The 26,092-nt window shown below is 37.2% G+C and overlaps 1 protein-coding gene across 1 annotated transcript in view; it reads left to right on the top strand.

Annotated features, from left to right (window-relative positions):
- CFTR (CF transmembrane conductance regulator) overlaps positions 1–26,092 on the top strand; it is an 86,057-nt gene that overhangs the window by 19,329 nt on the left and 40,636 nt on the right. Inside the window, exons 5-13 of the mRNA XM_080579309.1 lie at positions 391–480; positions 2,084–2,247; positions 2,736–2,861; positions 6,466–6,712; positions 9,016–9,108; positions 9,647–9,826; positions 12,368–12,559; positions 22,723–22,817; positions 25,477–25,563. Of these exons, the coding sequence (XP_080435435.1) occupies positions 391–480; positions 2,084–2,247; positions 2,736–2,861; positions 6,466–6,712; positions 9,016–9,108; positions 9,647–9,826; positions 12,368–12,559; positions 22,723–22,817; positions 25,477–25,563 (1,274 nt within the window). The remainder of the gene's footprint in view (positions 1–390; positions 481–2,083; positions 2,248–2,735; positions 2,862–6,465; positions 6,713–9,015; positions 9,109–9,646; positions 9,827–12,367; positions 12,560–22,722; positions 22,818–25,476; positions 25,564–26,092) is intronic.

Below are 26,092 nucleotides of genomic sequence, written 5' to 3'. Positions count from 1 at the left end.
TATTCTATTTTAAAGCTCACTGTGAAAACATCTTTCAAAAAACATTTGTCTAGATAGGCACAGTAGGAGATTTTTGAGGAAGCACAGCAACACACAGCATGCATGCTTAATTAAAGCTTGTATTTGCATACATATCTATATATATAAAATATGCAACAGAAAGCAAGGGCTAAGTCAATAAATCAATATTTGTAAAGCAATTTAATGGCTACGTTAAATTCAAGTGACATAAATAACAAGTTTAATGAGACTTTCTTTGTAGCATGAAGCTGATAAGTGAGTTGTAATTTATACTACCGTACAACTGCCTATTCTTTAAATTTGTATTTATTCTGTTTGATAGGAATGAGTTACATGGCCATTTTCCAATTGTTTTGTTTTCTTTTACAGACCTTAAAACTGTCAAGCAAAGTCCTAGATAAAATAAGTACTGGACAATTGGTCAGTCTTCTTTCCAACAATCTGAACAAATTTGATGAGGTACGTTATTGGTTGATTAATGAACTTAAAGATCCATCAAATACAAAAGCAAAACCTCAAACCACTCATGGCAATCATTAAGGGGGGAAGGAGAATAAATGTCAGACTGCACTGACTGTTCATTGTAGACCTAAAATGAAGCCCATCGTAAGAGTATGTTTTGGCATCTGGTCATGGAAATGCTCATTCTAATAAATACATCTTCCTTTTTCTCCTATGCTGATGAGTAAAGCAAACTTAAACACTAGATATACAATAAAAATATTCTTGTTTTACAGTGCAGTGAGAATCCACCAGGAAACCTCTAGGTTACACAGTTGGTTTCATAGCAGTCAGAAGCTGCTCATCCAACCCTTCTGTCTTTTTTTTTTTTTTTCCTGACCACTGTATCTTTCTAATAAGGTGAGCCAGTATGGTGCTCCTGCTATTGAACAAGCGATGACATTCAGCACCCTGTTGTCACTATTACCCACACTCCTTAAAAATCTAATTACGTGTTGATGTAAGACTATTAGGAGTCATTTCCAACACATTCATTTTAGACAATACAGAATCACAGAATAGTTGAGGTTGGAAGAGACCTCTGGAAGTCATCAGGTCCAACCTCCCCACTCAGTCAGAGCCATCAAAGCAGGTTGCCCATGACCACATCCAGGCAGCTTTTGAATATCTCCAAGGAGGGAAACCCTACAACTTCTCTGAGGGAGACTCTACAACCCCTCTGGGCAACCTGTGACAGTGCTCAGTCAGTACTTTCAATACTTCCAAAGTCTTCTGCAAAACTTTTCATTAAAGACATGGAGGTAGATTGTTTGTAATGGCTTGGAGGCTGAAAACTGTGAGCTTTTGTTCTGCATGGATAATTGCCCCACTGATAGTATGAGGTTTGCTTCCTATGGAAGAAACAAGAAACTTGACATCACAGACCCTATCTACTTTATGCACTGTATTACTATATAGAGCAACTTGAGCTAGCACTGACAAACTAGGCCAAGTGCCCTAGCAGTGCAGTAGTGTAGCTGCAGTAACACAGAGCTCTGTGCAAGATCTGTTTCTCAGCCTGATTACAGGATTCAATCCAAAATCTATCTAATGATAGGCAAATGTGCAGAAGAAGGCAGCAGTCTTCTTTGAATTTGTTGTATTCATACAAAAGACATCTCTTCACCAGAGTAATGTTGGCCTCCTATATCAGATGAAATCACTTTTAGAAGAATCGTTTACGTATTTTTCCCATCTTGCAGTGATTGAAAATGCCAGTGTTGATAGCAAATTCTGTTTACTTTTGCAAAGCTGGATTTTTTCCTCGTGTGCGCACATAGTGAAGAGACAATTGTGTACTGAACTTTGCCTTACAAAAATCGAAGTTCAGGTGTGGAATGTATACGTACTGCTGCGCTGTCATCATTATTAACACCCAGAACGCTATGTGCTCAGAATCACAAATTCTCCTTTATAAACTTGTTTTACTACTGGAAATATTTGTACCATCCTTCATTACATTTTTCAAAGTGTCACTTTAATGACTTCTTCATTTTCTTGTACTTTTCAAAGCAGTCTGTAATTTTCATTATTATTGTTATTCTGCTGTGGGCTTCTGCAGGGTCTTGCTCTGGCTCATTTTGTATGGATTGCACCTTTACAAGTGGCACTGCTGATGGGACTGCTCTGGGATATGTTACAAGCTTCTGCATTTTCTGGACTTGCTTTTCTAATAGTCATGGCCTTTTTCCAAGCCTGGCTGGGACAAAGGATGATGAAATACAGGTGATGAGACTATTTTAAAATATTTTTTAATATATTTTCCTGAAACATGCTGTTTTATGAAGTTTATACTACTTAATTAAAGGTCTCTCATTATTGCATTGTTACAAAAGAGGTGTCCAAAGAATGCTGGATGTGTCAGAAATGTAGGGACAAGCCTTTACTTATTTAGCGGCACATGTCTAAACTTAAAAAAAAAACCAAAAGGGTCTAACATGTTTAGTGATGCATTGACAGTGATAATGCTTCGTAGTATTAAATCTCCTTGTTAGTGACTTGATTAATGGTTTTAGAGCTTCTGTTTTCACCTTAGTAAAGTGATTATTCCATTTCTAATAATTCCTATCACATTCTTCATAATAATTTTGTTAGAATAAGCATATTAAGAATAGATATATATGGAAAGAGTTTTCTTAAGATACAATGAGATTCAAAATAACTATGCACGGTGAAGTAGATGAGGATTAACCTACTGCCTTTTTACCTTATAGAGATAAGAGAGCAGGAAAGATCAACGAGAGACTTGTCATCACCTCAGAAATAATTGAAAATATACAGTCAGTTAAAGCCTATTGTTGGGAAGATGCAATGGAAAAAATGATTGAAAGCCTCCGTGAGTAAGTGTTTTCATTTGCTGGTCAAATTTCTTATGTGTTCAGAAAAAAAATATAAAGTGACTACGAACACTTTCTGTGGTCATGTTAGTTAAGAAGTAAAGCACACAAATATTAATCCTCCATAAACTAACCATGCATTCCCACACTGAAGTTATTTTTTTTCCCAATTTGTCAAGTAGAGATTTTTTTTTTATTTGCTTCCTCATCTGTTATAATGGTATTTCAGTGGTTAGCTTGTGCAGGTAAAACAATTGTGGCATCTGTGTTTGTTTCTGGCCAACCCTGTCCTCATCTTACAATAAAAAGCCCTTTTGTGATGGTTACTTAAGGCTTTACAGACTTTCCTATTCTGCAGTGGAGGAAACATTGTGAGTCCTCCGCAGCCATTTTCTGAGAAATGCAATAAAGCTGGTTTTAAATGTTGCACACAACCTGTGTAAGGATCACAGCTTCACGTATTCATTCTGTACAATTCTATTAACATTTGTTGTCTGTGGATAGTCTTTTATAATGTCTATCTTCTCAATTAACATTGAGATTGCACTGGAACTACCAGACGTGAAGCATAAAGCAGGTAAAAGAGCTAAGCTAGTTAGCTGAGAGCTAGAGAAGGACTTGGCTGCTGACAGGGAGTCCTGGGGGAAGGGAGGAGAAGTGGCACATTGATTGATAGGTGATGCTGCACAAAACTGTGTGTTTGTTTAGTCCTTTAGAGAGAATTAGAACTCTGTGCCAGGTGTGTGATTGGTAAAACAGAAGAAAATAAAAGAAATATAAGTGCCATATTACCGTGTAAATAAAAGAGATGAAGCGGTATTATTACACAAACACCTTCTCGTTCAGCTGCTTTCTGAAAGGCAATGGAGGAAAAGTTAAGTGCTCTTTACCTTCAGAATAAGAAAGTTCTTAAAATCTGCAATATAAACCATCTGAGAAAGCTCAGTTTTAATCTAGGTCTGGAGGTCCAGTTCTAAGATGGAACCAGGCTAAGATTTACCTCGTGCCACTAGTCATATGCATTGCTTTTAGGAAATTTTAGACTATGCCTTGTAAGTAAATTGTGTAGAAATGACGTCACAGAAAACAGAAAAAGAACTGTAATCTTACAGTTTATATTTTCTACAATAATTTATAGGGAATTTGGTGTTGCTGGAGTTCAATTGTTATCATATTAAGCACGGAGTTTTTAAAAAAAACATGGAAGAATGACAGAAATATTATAAGATCACGGTATCTCTCTTCTGCTCCTTTTGCTCCAAAATACCATATTTTTTAAGTGATCCAAAAGGTCACACGGTGAATACATCACCAGAACAGGTCAATCTGGGAATGTGAGAGTTTCATTTTAATTTTGCTTGCTGAGACCTCCCATCAGTTGGCTCGTTAGGGTGGTGGGAGACGAGACACACTGAGTTAACTCATGCCTGTGTTTTAGCAGCCCTAAATTATAACTCATTTGTTACCAAATTATTTCTGTGTGCTAGCAGTTTCCAATGCAACCTGGTTTGATCTGCTGTAGTTTAACGAGCTAGATATAACTGCAGCCGTACTCTGGTAGACTTGAGCTGCCAGGGTTGCCCATCCTGCTGCAGGCAAACTCCCCCCTTGTAGCTGTGACGCTTCAGAGGGAGCAATATGGGCTGTCACCTGCATGCCCTCTGAAGCCTGTACTAATTACTGTTCATAACAGGTGACTGAATAAACATGTCTGCATTTCTATGGGCCATACAATGTATTTAGAGAAGTAAAAAAGCACAATGCTGACCCATGCCCATGAACTATAGCACAGAACTGCAGAAGGCTAAGTCCAAGGCTGGAAGTGTCTCTATTTTGTCAGCAGAAGATCCATCTTTCTATAAAGCAGAGAAGCTCAAGCTCATGTGGTTGTACTGATTGCAGTAGCATCACTTCAAAACCAGACATGTATAGTGTAGACCAGTGTATGTGAGAGGCACACAGTGTCCTTTACATCCTCACTCCAAGTGCCTATGTTACCTCAGCGAGACATGTTCCAAATGAGTGGTTAATTTACGGAGCCCTCAAGCCTGGATCACAGACAGATCCACCTCTGCAAAGCCAATCACTTATGGCTGGTACTTGGGAGTATACTGAAAATGGTTAGTGCACTTTTTGTCCCTCGTTGGAGCAATGTCTGTGTGCTTCAGCACTAGGGGTGGTTTAGGTAGTTTCCACCCAGATGCCTGCATGGGACTGGCTGAGCATCACATCCCAAAATCTTTGTTGTCCCTATTTAGTGCTGCCACCCACAGCCTCATACAAATTCTGGTGGGACTTTAGAGGCACTTTTTCAAGGTCCATGATTCCAGCTGTTGTGGTTACCTGCATGCCTGGCTACTCTTTTCATGCCTCTCTTTGTGAAATGCAGACATAATGAGAGGTGCTAGGCATCCTGCTTCAAAACTGGCTGGGCTCAGACTTTCAGGAGGGACTTTCAGGAACACTTTGTCCGACAACAGTGGCAGGATGCTGATGTACATGGAAGTCCCATGCACATTCAAGGTGGGACTGAAAGGGGTTCCCACACAGCCCCCAAATCCTGGGCTTAGTTTGCATGCAGACACGGGATCAATACCAGAAGACATGTAAAGATTATGATGCTCAGCCTTGAAATGCCATGAATTGCCATCACTGACGTGACTGAACTTCTGTGCAACAGCCTAGTGGTGAGAGTACTCACCCATCAAATGGGCACGTTGGGATCTAGCTCCATCTCTTCCCCTAGTTAATTTGAAAATCCGGTCCCTTTCATTGAAGCAGAGGTGCCTGTGTTCAGACAAAACTGAGCTGCTGGGTTCCTAGGATTACAAAGTGAATGAGTTGAAAAGGAGAGCAGTGAATAGAAAGCTTAACCACTGTGAGTTATGGCTATTGACTTAGAAAATGAATTCTGCTCCCTGGATTATTTCTCTTTATTTAATATCTTACTGTAAGATGCATAAACATTGTGGAGGCAGATAGAAGTAATCACCAGTTGCATTCCTGACTGCACAGTAGTCAGTAGGCTGCTCCATGAACTGAGCTTCATCAGGAAAGGTAGAGACTAGACTCCCTGCCTCCCACTTTGTCAAGCTGAGGCCAGCTGATACCTTACTTCTTGGGTGAGGCTGTTAGTACGGTGATCTGCAAAAGGAGATGGCACTATACTAAGATTGTGGACTGTTCTTAGAGTATTTTATGGTCACGTATAGTAAATCTGACATTTAAGAATATCTCATTTCCAGAGGTGTTGCATATCTAGATGGCCAGATGAGATGGGGATGGCACTTGTGTGAGCGGTAGATGTTTCAGGATGCTTGAGCCAGGAATTGTAGAGGCTTGTGGATTATGAGATATCTAAATCGTGACATAGATAATTTTTATTTTGTCTAACATCTCTGAAGATTGGTGTATATATTTGGCTGCAATTATTTTTTTAGGTTCAAAATTATTTTGAATCTTGCTTTTTAACCGTGCTCCTAAAAAATAACAAAGACAGATGAGCCTCTAAGTTAATTGTTTTACCAACAGCTCCATCCAAAAGTTTATAAAATGAAAACCGTGGAACCATATACTAATCATCTGTATTTGTTTTTGTTTTTAACAGAACTGAACTGAAGCTAACCCGAAAAGCTGCTTATGTGAGATATTTCAACAGTTCAGCCTTCTTCTTTTCAAGCTTTTTTGTGGTGTTTTTAGCTGTGGTTCCATATGCTGTGACTAAAGGAATTATTCTCCGAAAAATATTTACCACCATTTCATTTTGCATTGTTCTTCGAATGACAGTGACCAGGCAGTTTCCTGGGTCTGTACAGACCTGGTACGATTCTATTGGAGCAATAAACAAAATACAGGTAGGGTACATACACTTCAATCTTCCCAAATACGTAAGCTAATTCTTTATATCATGTTATCTTGTCAGTTGATCAACAAAAGCACACAGCATTTGTGCAGACTTTCCGAATATACTATATATTGCTTTGATTATACACCATGAAATGTCATTATAAATCTTGATATTGTTATATGGTTCCCCAGGCAGCATAACCACGGGAGCCTTATGCTACCTGCAGGCTACTTACTTTGAAACAGAAGAGTTCTTTTTTTTTTTATTGGAGAATAACAAACTTAATAAAAATATATCAACATTTGTGGTGCTCAAGAGACGTTTTTCCTTCAGAAAAGGAAGTACAAAATTAGTATGTGTTTTATATAGCACAGCTTCCAGTAGCTGCAATCACAAACCTTATGTTTTTGTAGCTATTAGTGGCAAGAACAGCAGGAGATTGTACATCTTATGCAAATGTGCATCTCAGTCATTGTGAATGCTAAACATAATTAAGGTACCAGTCTTCTAATTATTACCTACCTTACCTACCAAGATCAATTGCTCATAAACCAGCATGAGAGGCAGAGTCATCTCAGAGCAAATCCTCATGAACGCTGTCTTTTTTACCTGCTGTTTTCAAATCAATCCTAAGAGAAAGAATTCTTGTTCTATTTTCCCTTCAAATATTAGGATTAAAAAAAATGTGTAGATGTTTTTCAGTAAAATATAATTTTATTATTTTTAGCATGATAAAGAATACCTAATATATTACTTAAAGACCTTAATCAGAAATCTGAATCTCAATATAGAATAAGGAGTATATATTAGATTCTTCTGATATTTCTGATTTTTAACTGAGCAGACATTTCAAGAGTCTAACCATAAGCCTTTCTATCTGACATTCAGAAGGATGCCTTGTTGGATTCCAATTTACACAGCTCTTGTCTTGTCAGATTCCCCAGGCGTTAGTGGAGGCATCCTGTCTCTCTTATTTCCTGGAAGAGCGTATCCTATGCCCTTTCAGAGAATTGGCAAGCCCAGTTACCATACCACTTTGCTGGCCACTTTCCTCTGGGGGTACTAGCTATGAAGCTGCTCTAGAATTTGTAAATAATACTGTCTTTGTGATAGGCTGAGTATAGACCCAATATACAGACTTCACAGAATTCCAAAACACAGATGCTCTTTACTTGTCACAGGAAATACACAGATATAAACAGAAACAATAAACCACACATACATTTCTCTGATTTAATTTCCTCATCAGTTTAGAGAGTTCAGATCAGTCCCCAAGGTTATTGTATTTGCCATGTGGCTGCATCATATTTTTTAGACCTTGAAGTCCTTATGGATCAGCATGTTTTCTCTCACTATCACTGCTCCAGCAACTCCACTGGATGACCCCATAGCCTTTGTTATAAAAACCTATCTAACCATTTCTTTCTTTTGCATAAACTGTGCGTGTTTTGCCTTTCAATTTTTTTTGGTACCTGTCCTTACAATCATCTGCTTTTTCACTTCCACTTGTGCTCGTTGGGAAACTTTCAGGTTTACTGTAGAGAACTGTATTTTCCCCCTTACCATTTCCCCTTTTTTTGCCCACTGTTGCCCCAGTAGACCTTCTTGGTCCCAGCTAATTTTAAAAGGCAATTTAGAGGAGATGGTACATACAGACTGCATAACCTTAAGAAAATCATGGAATAGAAAAGTTAACTTTCCTTCATTAGCATGGATTTACACTTCTTTCTCCTTATATAATCCCAGAACATAAACAAGTGTAGGGTTGCTGACTTCTGTCATTTGAAATGACACTACTTCAGTGCTAGCCTAGCCAGGATTACTATCTGCCTTTTGTGCCGATGGAGACATAATTCTAATTCATTTAAACTCTTTCAGTTTTGGAATAGTGAGTTAGAAACATGTAGCTGCTTTGTTTCATTGCCTACCAGAGTGTAACCTTCCATGTCCTACTCCAGAAACAAAGGTATATTTGAAAAGGATTAAGGTTGGAGGGCTAAGGCTGCCCAATGCAAGTCCTGAAAGCAAACGAAATGCCAAGTTTTTATATTCTTTCCAAACCAGAACCAAATACATTCATCATTGTATTTTCACTGACAATGTAAGAGTTGGAAGCTTCAGAAACCATTTTCTTCAGCATCTGAAAGACATTGTATAAGCTGCATTTATGCCTCACTTGAAAACACTAGAATGCAATAGCACTGTCAGAAATATTAACTAGTGCTCAGGGTTGGCAAGTCTGTACTGCTTTGTGTGATACACCTGTCATCCCTTTTCATTTCCTGTAATCTGCTTTTGTTGTCTTTCTAGGATTTCTTGCTAAAAGAAGAATATAAAGCCCTGGAGTATAATCTAACAACAACTGGGGTTGAAGTGGACAAAGTAACAGCTTTTTGGGATGAGGTCAGTACTTTCACCCAAAATAAATTCAAATACCGAATACAGTTTAGTTTTTGTTTTGTTTTTACTGATATTTGCCTTAGCATTCTCTAAAAACAGCAGACTGCACACCTTCAGTTTAACTGTCTTCAGCTAACAGCAGGCAAGGAATATGTGGCAAGTAATGAATGCATAATATCAAATTATCCACAGCTGAGAGACTTTGAAAGAGGCTTTTTAGTAAATGTTAAGGCCTGTAAGTTATTTTAGATTTAAACTAGCCTGGAAACAAAATCAAGCTCCTGCAAGTTATAAACATTAGAAAGCAGTTCAATTATAGGAATTTTTTTTTTATGTCTACAAATTTAGGAGCAAATACAATGTATACATTAAAATAGATATTATTTTAAGAATATAATAGATGGGTTACAGATAGGAAAAGTAATGTCAGCAAAGTAAGTTCACAAGTCTTTGTAAGCCTATAGAAGGATATAAATTTCTGCATATGCATGTCCTATTCATTTTTAATGTACGTACAAACACACAAATATGTATGTTGCAGGGAATTGGAGAGCTCTTTGTAAAAGCAAAACAGGAAAACAACAGCAAAGGTCCTAGCAATGACAACAATCTCTTCTTCAGCAATTTTCCCCTTCATGCATCTCCTGTTCTTCAGGATATAAATTTCAAGATTGAGAAGGGAGAGCTATTAGCTGTTTCTGGATCTACTGGAGCGGGCAAGGTATTTCTATTTCTGTTGTTTCAACAAAAGTCATATCAATTTTAAGGAATAATATAATGGTATTGGTAGCTGCAGGAAAAAGTATGAATAAAATATGTTTCAATAAAATGTCCCATAATTGTTTTAAATTTTTCTCTGTGGCCAATATGAGAAAGACTTTGCCGGGTGGTTTTTGTACATACAAGGATACAGACTTAGTAAGGAAATAGCAATTTAACTTAGAAAACTAAAAAACTTATAAAGCTTGACACTGATAAGTCTGGTAACTACGGTGCATACCCCGGATATGTGGCACACCTGGTCATATGGGCTCCACTTCCTACAGTGTGTAGCTTAGACATACACACTCAGTCCCATATAAAAGCCTGTGGAATAAGTCTGTGGAGGTGCTGTTAAAACCGGTGGTTTTCTGAGAAAAGTTGTGGTTTAGATAAATAATAATTTTAGAACTGGAAAATGTTATCAGTGCATTTAGTTTGCAGATAATACATCCAATTAACCTTTTTACTATGAAATGAGTTGAATTTTGATATTCATATTCACTTTGAACTGCAAGGAATTAGGTATTTCAGTTTCAGGGGGTCTTCTGAGAAGAAGTGAAAGTCAAAACAAACATTCATTATGTGTTTGGCAAATTTTCTTTTCCTGCTTAACAAATTATCAGTGAAGGTATTCTGATTTCCTTTACTTTCATTGATTTGGACTCTTCTGGGTGTGGAAGCTCAAATCATGGAGATCCTGGGTAACCTGTTCTAAGCGTCCCTGCTTGAGCAGGGGGAGTTGGACAAGATGACCTCCAGGGATCCTTTCTGACCTTGACCGTTCTGTGATTCTGTAATTCCACATGAAATCTTTGGTCTGTTGAAGTCAATGGCAAAGGACCCATCAATTTAAATATGGTCAATGCTTTAATATTTTTCAGAAATGACACCAATACAAAAGAACAAAGGACTGAGGACATGAGGTTGATGATAAGTTGGATTGCATTTTACTATGATAATTCTGAATTAACAGAATAGTTTTCTTACATTGCTCAAGTCTCTATTAACCTCAAGTGCCTATTGCTAAAGCCGATACTTGTAATACAAAAATTTCAGTTACTATAGAAAGATTTATATATATCTAATTTATTTGGGTACTTAGGGAATTTAGAAAAATTCAGATCACACAGAGCAGTCTATGTGAGCATTATATATATGCAACAAATCTGCACTTTTCCAGGCAATAAAGATAACAACTTTATAATATTATCTGAAAGATTTATGTAAAATAAGATTTACACTTAATTCCCAAGCAAAAAAAGTTTCTCCTTTCCTTTCACCCTCTTAATTTATGGTTTCTTTCTTGTTGCTTAAGGCTGGTACTGTAAATTCCAGGAATTGTCAGGCCTCTGGAACGTACTGTGTACTTATTTTTTCTATAATTGCTATGAAGCCTGATATCAACTCTTTAATACAACTTCACTAGTAAATATTATTTATTTATTTATTTTAATTTAAAATACATGACACTTTAAATTAAAGCACAAAGTGGGTTTACATCCAGTGTGCAAAACATACTAAGCAATTACCCTTTGCAAGATCAAAAATTTCTTACTCAGCTTTTGGGAAAATTTAGATTCTGGTATGATGGAAAGACATCTTGTGAGACTCCCTCTGCATATTGTATAACCTGTCAGGTTAAAGGGTCTCTGGGGTTGAGAAGATAAAATTGTGACTTGGGTAGATTTTTAGATCTTTGGCTGTTACGTCCCGGCTTTGTTGACTGTTTACTAGTGATAAGAACACCATTGGAATGCCTTTGTAACATATTTTTTCCTTGTATTTCTCAACTCTGTTCTTTGATCTAGTAGCTAGTGATGTGTGACAAGGTTACTAGAAGCTACTGATTAACTTTGAAATTATAACATGTCAGTACTGAAATTGCAATCAATTCTTTTATGAAGGGAAATAGTAAATATGCTTAGGTCATGTATTCACGTAAATGAGTTAACAGTTACAGAGGAAACTTCAGATCACACTGAGCAGTTTGTGAGCAATTAAATCCACAGACAGAGAAATTGCACTTTTCAGGGCAATACAGATAAAAGGCTTATAAACACTAGCAAGATTGTAAACATGAATAGTGTTGTACAAAGAACAAGTGAATAGCTACTGATGTTAAAAATTTTCACCAGGAATACTTATAACACCTGATGTTTATATGTCTCTCATAGACACTCACATTTTTACCTTGCAAAAGTGACAAAATTTTAATTAAAAACACATGCTTTTGCGGCACCATACCTTGTTTACAGGGCATCTTAGTTTTTCTTGTTCAGTGAATGAAGTTTCTCTCACTTCAGAGGCCTTTCAGATATACGTCATAAAAATCTCCATTAATTGCTGCTTATACTAAATTAATGGTTGTAGGGACACTCTTTACAGAACAAAAGTACCATCCTATTGTTTTGTTTTAGTAGAGTGACTCCTCTTTTGTTTAGCATTTGTTATGGTTGTACAGGTCTCTGATTATTAACCATTAATATATATTTTTTTTCAGACTTCTCTTCTGATGTTGATAATGGGAGAATTGGAGCCTTCTCAGGGTAAAATTAAACACAGTGGAAGGATATCCTTTTCACCTCAAGTCTCCTGGATCATGCCTGGAACAATAAAAGAAAACATAATTTTTGGTGTATCCTATGATGAATACCGATACAAGAGTGTCATCAAAGCCTGCCAACTGGAAGAGGTCAGTCATCTAGAAATCTTAAGACTGAAGCGAAAAAAAAAAAAAAAGTCAGGGAGTGGAGTTTTAAGTAAGCAGGACATTTCTGAGGTTTAAAGAACTCATCCTAGCATCCAGATTTCATAGAACTCCAGGTCAGTCCATTGCCAGCTCCTTCAGAGATACACTGATGGTGCTGATTCTGGGAGCTAAATAAGCTGGCTCAGCTATTGTAAGGTCTGTGTTCTTAGTCTTCCGTGCTGGCTAAAAACCCAGGTAAACCTGATAATATTGAAGAAATGAGGTAAGAAGTATTGTTTCTACATTTTTTTCATACACACATATATATTTATATATATATATTATTTATATATATATGTACATTACTTTCCAGAGATAATGCTACTTTTCCTTACAATTTTGAGAAATTAACCTGTATTCCTCCTTCCTTTCATGTCTCAAAAATGTTCTGGAGGTATCTAGAATGCTGTGCCAGCAACCTGAATTATTTAGAGGAAAATTTTGACTGAACTAGTAGCTTTTTCGTGTGTGCATGCTGAACATTTTCACTCTGGAAATTATTGCAGGACCAAAATTTACATGCCATGCAGTCCATAATGCAATGACGTTGGAATGTCCTTGTGTTTGTCTGATGTTGCCAGAAGGTAGTGTAGGAAAGGACACCTTTTCACATTGAAAGATATAAAAGGATCCAGCATTTTATACCTTTCCACACTTAGTGCTGTGTCATAAGATCAGGTGTTTTGTCAGTAACATATATATGAAAACAATAAATATTTAACTGTGCTGAATAGGATCTTTCTTTAGACCACACAGTGAAACATTTTCCTTAGCGCCAGTCAAGCAAGAAAACAATAGCCAGCCTGTTTAAAAGTAAGATGAAGTTACTGCATTTTATTTCAGAGCAGGGTATAGTTAAGTGATAAAGCAATCTGTTCTTATATGCTTGTGGTCATTTCAGCCTGTGTTTGGATTGTGGTTTGCTGGAAATCTTCTTTGAAAGCTTCTGAAGACAGGAGAATTAGCAACTTCTGTTTCAGGCTTTCTGAAGTGAGAAGTCCTTAACTCCAGTGTTAAGAGCTGTAGCTAATGCCAAAGCTCCAAGAACTGACTGCGCCAATTCGAAACTGTCCTTGCTCAAGGAGGCTTTCCAGCCCAGGCCCTTGCTAGAGCAGAATGTGGTTGGTTCGGTGTTGGTGGGATGGCTTGGTGTCTCTGTGTTGGTGGGACAGATCAGCGTGTTGGTCTTGGTAGGCTGGAGCTCCTTTGTTCTCCAAACAGGCTTGATCAAGCCAGCTTTGATCTGTGTTGGTGCAGCTCTGTGCTGAGTGATATGCTTCACCTCCTAGCAGGGCTCATTATTTGAGACCAAGTTTGATATTTCTGAGGATACTTTCTTCTGTACTAAACCTGAATAAATCGGGTTGGACTGAAGAGAAGGCAGAATGGTTTGGAATCAATCCAAATGCATTACCTTGTTGCTATTATTGTGCTTGTTAGTCTCACTAAATTTCACATCCAAGTTACCACATAGTATAGCAGAGTATAGCAGATTTAAGAATGGATTTCAAATATTAGTTCATTGTTTCTCCCAAGGATGCATTTTTTAGGGTTTTATTATTAAATGAAGGGTTAGTTCTTTGTTGGTCTGGGGCTGTATGTATCCTTGTTCTTCATGAAGAACAGATACCTGAGGATTTTTGCCTAAAGGAGTACACTTCTTCTTCTCTGCAACTTTACGAGGTAGTTTATACAGTTCATCTGAATGCAAGACTGTTGCTGAGTCTAGCTCTTACACGGGCTCTTAAAGGTGGACCAGGGTTTAGTGATAAAAGAGAGTTTATTTCCTTATTGGGCATATGTTGAAAGTCAGTTAAAATAAAGCTCTTAACAGTGATTGACTGAGATTTTCTTTCAAGCTCCATGCTCACAAAAGCTTTTTTTTTTGGGAAGACAAAGACATCTCCTTTGACCCCGTGAGCGAATGGACACATCACTACATGTATCATGTAGTAACACACCTATGAAATGTCCCTTTTGCTTTTCTATCTCCACCTTCGCCCTATAGAGGAAGCATGCTGAAAAATTGACCCAGAGAAAGCAATAAGTACTATTCCTAAATTCAATGTGTTTTTCCCCTTGTCTTCACTTGTGCCAATAAAATACCACAGGTATTACCACCAATACCACATATTACCACCACTCTATGGTGGTCATGCCATACCATATACATAGGTTTCAGGCTTTCTGGCACACAGCGTTCTTACCCATCAGTAGAATGGGACACTTACACTGGGTGATTTCATCCGAGGTGCTCTGCACTTTGTTTTAGGTCTATGCAGATATTCAAATAATATTAAGTAAGTGTAATTTAAATAGTTTGGGGATGCATGAGAATTTTCAGAACGGTTGGTGCTACATTTTTCTGCTTTTTTTTTGGATTGGTACATAGCTGACTTGCTAAGGAGTTATCATTTGCAACACCAGGCTCCCCAGGGATGTAGTCACGGCACCAAGCCTGTCGGAGTTTAAAAAGCATTTGAATTGTGCACTTAGTAATACAGTCTGGAGCAGCTTGCTCCTCCTCCACTGTTAGCCTTTTGTGAAGACTTTCAACTTCTAGATCAAACTAGTCCAGCACAGATCACTAGTCCTCACTATTTATTGTTTACTTGTTAACGTTTCTGAAATAACCTGTTTGAATGGGTTAAATTCTGAGTGTGCAGATATTATTACAAATGTATTACCTTTAACATCACAGGTTGACATGCTATAATAGATAGAAGCCAGAATCTGAACTCACTCTTTTTCTAAAGACAGTCCCCATAGACAAGATTAAAGGTACTTGAAAAATAAGATAAGGTGAACTGGTGATGCCTTAGCTTATGCTACCTTTCTCTTTTTGACAAGGTGTTTTACACTTTTATCAAGTACTTTTCATCACACACGATAAAAGTCAATTAGCAAGAGAAAATGAACTAGCGCTAGCACTTCAAATTAAGGTCCAATTAAGTATGAACAAATTTAATACTGAGAACATCATGCATATTTCACTGCTTTTTATTCACTTTGCTGAATGGCAAAAACCACTGGGAGATGTGAACTGGATGAGTTTATATGTCTATGGAAACTTGCTACTAAATTTGTAGTAATTCCACCAGTGCAGCTTCCATCGAGGCTCAAGGATCATATTAATGTCATGGCAGGGATAGCACGAATGTAAATGAGAATTTGTAATAGCAGTTAATGGGTTTGCAAAATCTTCATTACTGATGTAAGGATAAACGTGGAAGGAACATGGCATGATTTTCAGAATTTTAGTATGAAAAATCATTATTAATAGCATACTGTACAAAGGGTGTAGATTTTTCTTTTGTTTTTGTAATTTGCTGAGTTAAGAAGGTAAAGCCTTTGAATGGTTATTACAGGAATTTTCAAGGATGCATGTTGCTAGCATTGAACAAAATCATCTCAAGAGAATGCATTCTTCTAGTCAAGACTGCAGAAGTAGGCCCATTATAATCATCATAGTTAAAAAATAAACAAGCACTGTATCACATTTGAAGAGATGCAATAATTCATTTGTTTTAAAATCACACTTTTATGACTTCTGGTTTTGCCTCTTTGAAAGGTAAGAGATGTTTTTCCTCCTAGTTAGTTCATTCGATCCCTCAATGGTTACCTAAGAGGCCATAAACACATAATGGCAAACTACCTTTAAGAGGCTACCACTCTTAAAGTAAACACATGTTCTGATTTGACAAGCACCAGCTGCTCGTGGATGTAATGTTTAACATGGCATGCAAACAGAGGAAGTGTTTCTATGCACAATCAAATCATATAACAGTACAGAAGAAGTCCGCAGCCTGATTCTGTCTTTTTTGAGCTGTTTTTACAGGGAGTGTGGTAAATGCATTTTCAAATAAGACCATAAGAGAATAGGTAAAGAAGGAGATATGCCAAGCCCTGGTTTGTATTCCTGCATGTTTGGCATCTCCTCACAAAGGATGGCATCTATCCTCGTGTGACCAGTTCTCCACAATGACAAGGACGCCCTGAAATGGAAGCACATATCCTTGCTTGCATCTCACTGTACTTCTCCAGCCTCTTTTATCCCTGCTGATTGTTTTTTTGGCAGGTGTCCTACTAGTCTGCACAGAATATCAAATCTGGAGCTGAATGCAAGTGCACAATTGAACTAATCCGTAGGGGTTGTGAGGCAGTTTGACAGCTTTAGTCAGACAGTGAGTGAAGTGCTTAGTGCTCTGTTTTCGTGCCCATTGTTCACAAGGGCTATTGACACATTAGAAAGCGGAAGAGAGGAACAATAAGGACTCAAATCTGGAACTGAGTGCTTCATAGTAAGCAACTCTCTACAAGTGGATATTAAGAGGTAGCTTGGTTACCTAATCATGTAGATGCCTGCAGTGTGGACAACCATGAAGGTTACCTGGACTGTCTTCAGAGCTGGGGACAGACACAGGCATGCCAAAGTGAAGTTCATCTCATCCTAATGTAATCAACTAAAATAGCACAAATTAATTTCCTGCATCTTTTCACTGATTTTTTAGAAAGAACAGGTAGCTTAGATGTCTTCACTACAGGTAGTAGGTGAGGTGAGTCCATACACGAAAAAGATGTCTGAAAGCTGCCAACCCTTTAGCTAACAGGAAAAGATAGTAATTGTCAGATAGTTAGCCAAAAAAAAAAAAAAAGACAGAAAAAATGCTAGAGTAGAAAGAAGACATTTGTTTATAAAAATTGAGAATAGCTCATTGGAAGTGGGTAAACTTCCAGAAATGTGATCAGTTACTTGGAAGAAAATGTCAAGAATTTCCTTTAATTTAGACAGTTGATATCTTTAAATGAAGATTGTGCTGTAAAATATCAGTTTTTGTTGAAACAGAAATTGTGGACTTGATATAAATTGTATTTAGGAGTTTTTTAATATATTTTAAATTAAAAAAAAAAGGCTGTTCATCCAACATTTGTTTCACTGTTAGGTGAGTTTATTTCAGCTGCTTTAAGGTGCACTAGAAATTACTCCTTGTTCATTTTGCAGAAAGTGTAACTTTCTGTTTGTCCTGATTTTCAAAAAAGCTGTGATCTTGAAAGTAAGACAGGTCTGAACTAAACTTCAGATTTTGAGGTTGTAAAGCTTTGAAATCAAGTTCTGTGTTTCAGACTCATACTCACTAGGGAACATTCTTAAAAGATAAGAATTTTCAGTATATTTGTCTATCTTGGCTCTTGGGTAACCAGATTGAACATACCAGAGACCTCATTTTCCTGGGCCAGAAGCCAGAAAAACAGATCTCTTTAAAGTATTTCAAATTAGAAATTACTTTTAAAATTTGTATTTTATTTAGGTATATCGCTTTTCTCTAACCACCTATGTTCTCTGAAGCTCAGGCTTTTGTTAGATTTCATCTGATCCATTTTTGAGGGATCCAAGATCCAAATTCATAAGTTTTGTTTTCACAAAAGTTTGTGACCTTCGGCAGAATGTCAGACTCACCCAAAACTCATACAAATGCTGGCAAAACTCGCTTTCTGTATGGTGAAATATTCCTGAGAAGCAGAGTTTTGAAACATGTGGGTAGGTTAAGTACAGGGTAAGTGAATTAAATATGATTCCAGAAGTTACATGGAAGATAGGACAGCATCCAAGATAATCTACTCTGTGCCTAATACAGGGAGAGGGGCAGGCAGAGCTCTCTTGACTGACACAGGTTTTAACCAAATGAGATCAACGTAGAACATAACACAGTAGCTCCATTAAACATATTTTTATGATTGCTGATAAACTGTTTGAAGTTGGTCCATTTATTCCTCTGAGTCAGTATTGATTTTTCCAAAGTGAGATGCTCCCTTGCTGAAAGGAAACTGTGCCAGCCTATCTACTTGGAGCCCCCAGGGAACCAGCTGCGCTAGCAGCTGACCTGCCCATGCTTTTGGGCCACAGACAAGAATTTCAGTTAGAGGAGTCTGCCGGTGCCAGTGGATCATATCAGTGCGAGATGAAAAAAGTATAAAGGTAGCCAGCTTTTGGGTTGTCGGGTCTGAGATGCAAAGGTTGTACTGGGAGATTTGACATAATATGTGGACTTTCTGCCTGAAAGAGATATTGCCATTTTAAATTCATTTTGTGAAAATTTTTACTAATCACTGAACTCAGATCTAGAGGTTTGTTCCAGTTCCATTTTTGTTTCTTTGGAATATTAGAGTTGAATACGATTGCTTAGAAGCATAGAAATAATCATGAGTGAGAGAATGATATACTTTTGTCTTATAAGAAAAGAGAAAAAAATAGGGTGGAGCAGCACTGCAGCTCCTGTTTGAAGCCCTTGGCACTGCTTCTGCTTAACTTGTATTTGGCTTTATTTGGCCTAATATGCAACAAAACCTTTGGTAGTTTTCTAATTTATTGCAAATGGTCTGTACTACAGAAAGGAAATCACAAAGTGTGTTCAGAGGCAACTTCTCCCCAACAAAAGGAGGAAGAAGAAGGAGAAAAATGGAATATTTTGATAGGTGAGAAGGAGGTAGCAGCATGAACGGGGGTAACTGTAAAAATAAACATGGGAAATATTAATGGCAATGAAGAAAAGGACAGGGATAGAGAAGGTAAAGACATTGGTACTGTAGAAAAAATGGTAAAATAGAGGGAATGGTTAATGAGGATCAAATGGAGACAATCAAGACCACTACTCTGTTCCTTCAGTTTCACAAATGCTTTTTCTTTTTTTGAGGAGGCAGAAGACAGAAGATCTTAAGAGACATCTTTAAGAAAGAGGGGCCCCATAAATAGCATGCATATATTCTATCATTACACCATTACAACTCCTGACATAGCCTTGAATATATACAAATCATATAAATATAAAGCTTGTAAGTCAATAACCACTGATTGTTGAAAGGCATGCTTCTTAGAAACTATTTTCTGGCACGCTCTGTTATGATAATAGTTGCTAAAATGTGTTCTTAGCATGAAGATGTAAATCTATCAAATGATTTTGATAACAAAGAATTTCCAAGCGAAGTCCATTCTGAGTTTTTGTTGTTGTCATTGTTGCTTTTTTTAACAAGACCATATTCATTATTTACTGTGAAAAGATATATTACCTTAAACTATCTACACTGTACTCTTCTATACTAAGTCCACAGGCGTTCTTACTGTTTGCTGCTGACGTAGATGAATATGACATTTACACCATTAAAAATGCAAACAGATATTGAAAAGAGTACTTTCTCCTTGGGTGTGAGATTTGTTAGCTGATATTAGAAGACCTCACAAAAGAAATTAATATCTATGGGATCTGTGTGTGTGTTCTTCTCTAAATATTTAACTACAATTTTCTCAATTTCAGCATTTAGAAACTGATGTGTTAAAAAATCTAGTAGATGCTTAATTAGTATGCTGGATTTTGTGCTGTTCAGCATCATTACATTAGATTTGTCCCTGGCTTGATTTCACTTCCTGCATGAAATGACAGCAAGGATGTATTTGGACAAGCCCTATGTACTTTTTTACAATAGGTAACACATGTTCCAACAAATAGCATTGTGCGTCTATTGGAATTCTTCACTCTGTTTACTCCATTGAAAGAAATTGCTAAACATTTTTTAATTATTATAATTACAGCCTGAAAAGTTCTTTGTCTGTTCCATGCCATATATTATCCTGAGGTGAAGGGTAGAAGAGAACAGAAGGGGAACTCATTAAAAGTTTGATTAAAATTCCATGTTGACACACCTGCAAAGAAATATATCTGACAAAATTCAACCACCATATTAAACAATGGGAGTTCTGAAATTAATTTCAGTAGGACTAGGATTTTACCTTGTTTGCAGGGGGATATATACTGGGTTCAGTACTCCCCCCCCCCCCCTTTTTTTTTAATTATTTTGTATTTTTTTATTTTATATTTTGAAGAAACAGTAGAATCAGGAACCAGCAACAGCACCAACACATTTGCAGGCTGTAGTACTAGTAGAAATGGGAAACTGTTGAAATCAGCTTAGATGTCTAGACATGTAACCACTGAAATCCTAACATCCAGGTGAAGACATTGAGTAAATGTCAAATGTAGAGATGCATAACGATTCCTATATAGATAGTGAAACCAGAAGGGATCTGAGCACATTTTCTCAAATAAATGCCTTAAAACCTTTATGCCAGAATTTCATATGTTCTCTCTAAATGTTTCATGATGATGATTTTTTCATGTTCAGATAATCTTGCTTTAAACATATTGCCACGATTCTTTGCATCCTTCTGTCTGCGAATACCTTAGCTGTCACATTAGTAACAAGAATTTGTTGTGTGGCTCTCCTTTTACAAGAGGGAAGTAACTAGTTAACATTAGAATCATTTGAAAATCACCTGCAATAGCTTTTCCATACATAAGAGCCTCTTGATTTTAAGGTCAGACTCCTCTGAGCCAGGAAGTAAATGCTATTATCAAATAAGAGAACTGGGAGAATCTCCCATTTCCTGGCGGATCAGGCAGTCAATTTCTAGTCTTTGAGCTGCTGGACTTTAATCTGTCACTGATCCAGGGCTGAGCAGCATTGTTCACTCTGTTCCTGAGGTCAGGGCAATTTACAGGGGAGGAAGAAGGAAACATTTATCTGGCAAGATTTTTATTTATTTATTTGCTCTGGAAAACCACAGGGGCCTGCAATGCCCCAAAGAGAATGATCAGCAGTCCAAATCTGAGTAGAGGTGATCAGAATTGTATTATATCTGACTTCATATGAAACGTTAACTCCCAGAGAGCAGCTCAGCTTAGATCTCATTGCCCTGGGTGTCTGGGGAGCCTGGCATCCGAGACCGAGTCTTGGTGTCCCAGCACTTCTCTGTACACACTGGGAATGATGCGAATTGCATGTGCAGAGCTGGAACGGATTATTCTTATGCAGATACCACTGCCGAAAACGGGAGTCCTGGGCTAGCTCGTTGCAGACAAGATGACAGATTTTCTGACTCTGCCATGGGGAAATTATTTTTTTCTTCTATATTTTTCTCTTTTATTACACATCATCTCCACCACTGTTTTAGCAGAAAAAGTCAATTTAGTTCTCTGACTGGGCAAAGATTTTGATAACCTCCAGAACAACATAAGCTTGTTTCTTCCGTCAAGCGGCAGGCACCAGCTTTCTGATTTCATACATAGTAATGCTTATAAAAAAGCTTCATGCATGTTTTCTAACATTTCCTTCTTACTCAAGGAAAGGTAGCAAACCCTGCTTTGCCTGAGTCACAGTTCTGACTTTAAACTAGAGAAGAAAAACTTTTCTAGCTGGGCAAGGCACAGCTTCCTCCAGCAGCAGCAGGAGGCCTTCTCTGCTGTGCCTGTGCCCTTTGTATGTGCCATCCCCTCTGGTATCCTGGGTCAGCTTCCCTGGCTTTGGGGCAATTCCATGAGTTATTGTGGTTTGCATGGATCTGTGCTAACTACTTATACTCAAAAAACCTCCTGGCCACCTCCATCAGTGAGGCATAAGGAACTCTGCTGGCTTCCTTTTCTGCCTCACATAAGGGTGAAATGGTATTCCCCGTTTTCATCACTGACAAAAGATTCACTCCTAGCATAATCATAAATTATAAGTAACTTACAGCCTAAAATGTAGAACTTGGCTCCTAAACTGTTTGCAAACCTTGAGCATTCCTGGCATACCCGTCTGGGAATTTTGTGCGAGCCTTTTTTAATGAAAGTGTCTGAACTATAAATTTCTATGAGGTTAGATTAATTCACATCTAGACTTTGCTTCTTGCTTTCCCTACTTTTAATAGCAAGTGCATTTATCATTGTTATTTGAGAGGAAAATCTAATGGTTACCATTGATATTGTATGAAGGTGCATTCTTTACTTTTATAGAGATTTAGCAATTATGACAAATATTTGTTCTTGAGATCTTGTGCCTTGAGATTGCTCTTTGAGGTAGAATGATATGTTTTGTTTAATCACCATTTCTGATTACATGAACAGGTGAAAGAAATAAAGAAATAATCCTGTGTATTTATTTTTCTTATAATACTTCTTTCTAAGCTGTCTGTTCAGTACTGTATGCTATGCCTCCATTCAGTTTGTAGTTTACGTCTCTTGAATATGGAAAATACATGTCTGATTGTTAAAAAAATAAATAAAAATTGTTAACAGGATATTTCGAAGTTCCCAGATAAAGATTATACAGTGCTGGGGGAAGGTGGAATCACTCTGAGTGGAGGCCAGCGAGCACGAATCTCACTAGCAAGGTGAGTATTATGTTATCTATTTGAATGTTTCATATGTTCAATGTTTCATATATGGGGGAAATGTTAGGACTAAGCACTTAAAAACATGTGGATTAAGTTCTACTATATAAATATGCCCCAAGTGTATCAGGAACTTCATTTTACTACCAGAAATCTGAGTTTTACTCTGCAATTTTTTTTATGATACATCTATTTTTATTCATTGAATTTTAAAAGTTTGCTGTTAGACACATGCTATGGCTTAGCTGAAGATGAATCTTTCCTTTCTGATGAAAGACACTGTTGGGAGATTCAGAATGTCAAGTGTAGCTTTCTAAGTACCAAAGAAACACTTGTCATGCAAATGTATAAATCAAGTAGCATTCCAGGAACTTTCCCTGCTATGTCACTTATACAATGCAGTCTCTATATCAATTAATGACATGTTCTCTGTCCATAGTTAACAAAAAAGTAAACAATGCCACATTTCAAAATGTGTTGCTACTAGTTTGGGACTTTTTTTTTTTTTTTTGGAAAAAGAAGTGGAAGACAATCATTAGTTGGTACCTATGAGTAACTGTCTAGCCTTGTCTGTTGGGCTTTTCAAAGCTAGTAAATAATTTTGAAGATATATAGAAGAACAGCATAGGTGTTTTTCTTACAAATTAGCTGTGTTTATACTGGTTCACTTAGCTGTTGTCAAAAATCCACTAATGATAGCTCTAATTTGTAAATGGTCCCATTTATTTCTGTGCCAAATGCAAGTTGGGCTGGTTCCCATGCTCAGAAATGCTTGCTAGAGGTAAAATCAGTTATGGTGATCCATGCTGGCATCCCGTGAAAGATGTGCGTGCCTGTGTAAGGTTAAAATGAATTCATTAAAATAGGGAGGCTCTCAGTGTGAATCTTAATAGTGGTTTTGTGAGAGGGGAAAAGGGATATAGCCGTTTCTGTTTTATGTGGTAAGACAAGAGAGAAGGGGGAGGAGCGGGCAAAGATTCCAGGGAACACCAAAACAAGAACAACAACAACAATCAATCAAAATCAATTCAGATTTTCATCCAAAATTTACATGAACTCTATCCCAGATTCTATGAGTAATCCTGTCTGTTGTTTTTCAGATGATCACAGCTCATTTACTGGAGTGTTATACAATTGATATTGTGTATTGTCAGCTATTTAATAATTATTTTATGAACAATTAAATGTATCAGAAGCAGTAGTTGTATCTGCTTTGAATTTTGTTTGTGCTCTAGTCTAAACTCACCATACATCAAGGTGTGCAGGTATGTGGGTTGCAGATGAAGGCCTATGAAAGCTAGAGGAGAAAATTTAGGATTACAGACCTGGGTTGTACCCATCTGCACTGGAGATAAACTGGACATTATTTGCTTGGACTGCCTGCATCAATGTGTCTGGTGTACTCTATACAAAGTCGTATTAAATCAGAATCTCATCTAGAAGTGCCATCAACCACCCGTCATGAGAAGCAGATGCAGCTTGCCTGAGTGCAGCCTTCTAGTGAAGCACTGTCGGTGCCTGCAGCTGCAACAGGGAGAAAGAAAGGCCCATGAAAAAACACAGTACATGCACTAGGTTTGAGTTATCTCCCTGGCCCAGGACCCTAAAGTCAGTCATATGTGGCTAATAAGTCCACCATACAAATTATAGCCATAATCAGTGCTACCATTATTCCAGGAAACAAACTGCAAACTTTTACTGATGAAAGTGCCAAGAACAGTACAAACTTTGTTGTTGTGCAGCCACTTCATCATAATGTATGGTTACTGAAATCAAGCGCAACAGAGGATTTTTTGATAAAGTTGCTTGGTTTATTAATATAATTACTGTTATTGAGGGCTGTTTCTCCTGGTGGTTACATATTTTCACATTGTTTAACATAATGTTTTTAAAACTTATTTGGAAGGTACTTTAAAAAGTACTGAAATGCAGTTGTCCAAATTTTCTTTACTAATTATACCCTGATTCATATCACAACACTATTTTCGTGCTGACGGAGGAAGGCAAGGGGCCTTTTTTGAACTGCTGTTGAAATTGATCTATAAAAAAACTTCTTAACCATAGGTTGAGATCTCACTGACCCATGTCCAGGCACATGCGACTTAAGGGACTAAATCTACAAATAATTTTTCATGTCCTGAACTCAAAATATTGTACTGTCCCATTTAAGATAATGCTTGCAAGGTTGTGGTTTGCTAATACACTTGGCTCAGCAGTTTTTTCAAAGTACTTTTAAAACTAAGTCCCAGCACCTAAGTCCCTTCAAGCATTTATTTATATATGTGTAATGTTCACTCAGGCATCAGAAGACATTAGAGTAGATACTAAATAACTATTTAAATGTTCATTGTACACCTAGAGAGACTGTCAGATTCAGGTGTTAAACAGCTCTATAGAATAGCCTATGTAAAAAAATAGCTATATTGCTTCCTTTGCACAGAAATTAACAAAAAATTTAGCATGTAATGTAGTCTGAAGCAAGGAAACGCTTTATTGAAAAGTGTCTTATAAGCACATTAAATGCTGAACTCTGAATCCATATTGATACTATAGAAAAATCTTTTTGAGGCAAAGTTGTAAAGGCACTCATTTTGAATTTTATTTATGTAAATGTATAGGATTTGTGAAATTTAATTTCATTTCCATTTTCTCTGTTCAGAGCAGTGTACAAAGATGCTGATTTGTATCTCATGGATTCTCCTTTTGGATATTTAGACATTTTTACAGAAAAAGAAATATTTGAAAGGTACTGTATATTTTGAAAACTGTACTTAAGAATTCCATCAAGTAGCACGATGTAAAACCAAGAACAGAAATCTGCTTCTAATTGGTACAGAATTTAATAACAATACAAAAATCCTGACGTGATCAAAATGATAGCTTTTGGGGATGTTATGTTCAAGAATTCTTGTGGGTGAGTATTTTGTGTACAAAAAAACGTTAAGACAGTGTACTGGACATAACAGGCCTGGGCCAGGTGCAAACACTATTGCTCAGTCACTACGTATTGAACCTGCTATATTTTATTAATTCCAGAGCATGTAGCTTTATGTCTGATGTGCCTGTGTACCAGAAAATCTTTCTTTTTAAAATACTTATCTCAGTATACATTTTTACAAAAATCTGTATTTTGTCTGATTTTTTTTCTGTTGCTGAAAGACTGGTCACCTGAAAGTGTCCACTGACCAAGTGGATGACAGCAAGTTGTCCTTCTGGCTTGTCCTGTTGGTGTAGTTCAAAACAGTAAGGACATGTACTGCTATCCATAAAGTTTT

The sequence above is a fragment of the Anser brachyrhynchus genome (genome assembly GCF_964034855.1).
Source record: "Anser brachyrhynchus genome assembly, chromosome: 1".
NCBI lineage: Eukaryota > Metazoa > Chordata > Aves > Anseriformes > Anatidae > Anser > Anser brachyrhynchus.
This window is presented reverse-complemented; position numbering and strand designations above follow the sequence as displayed.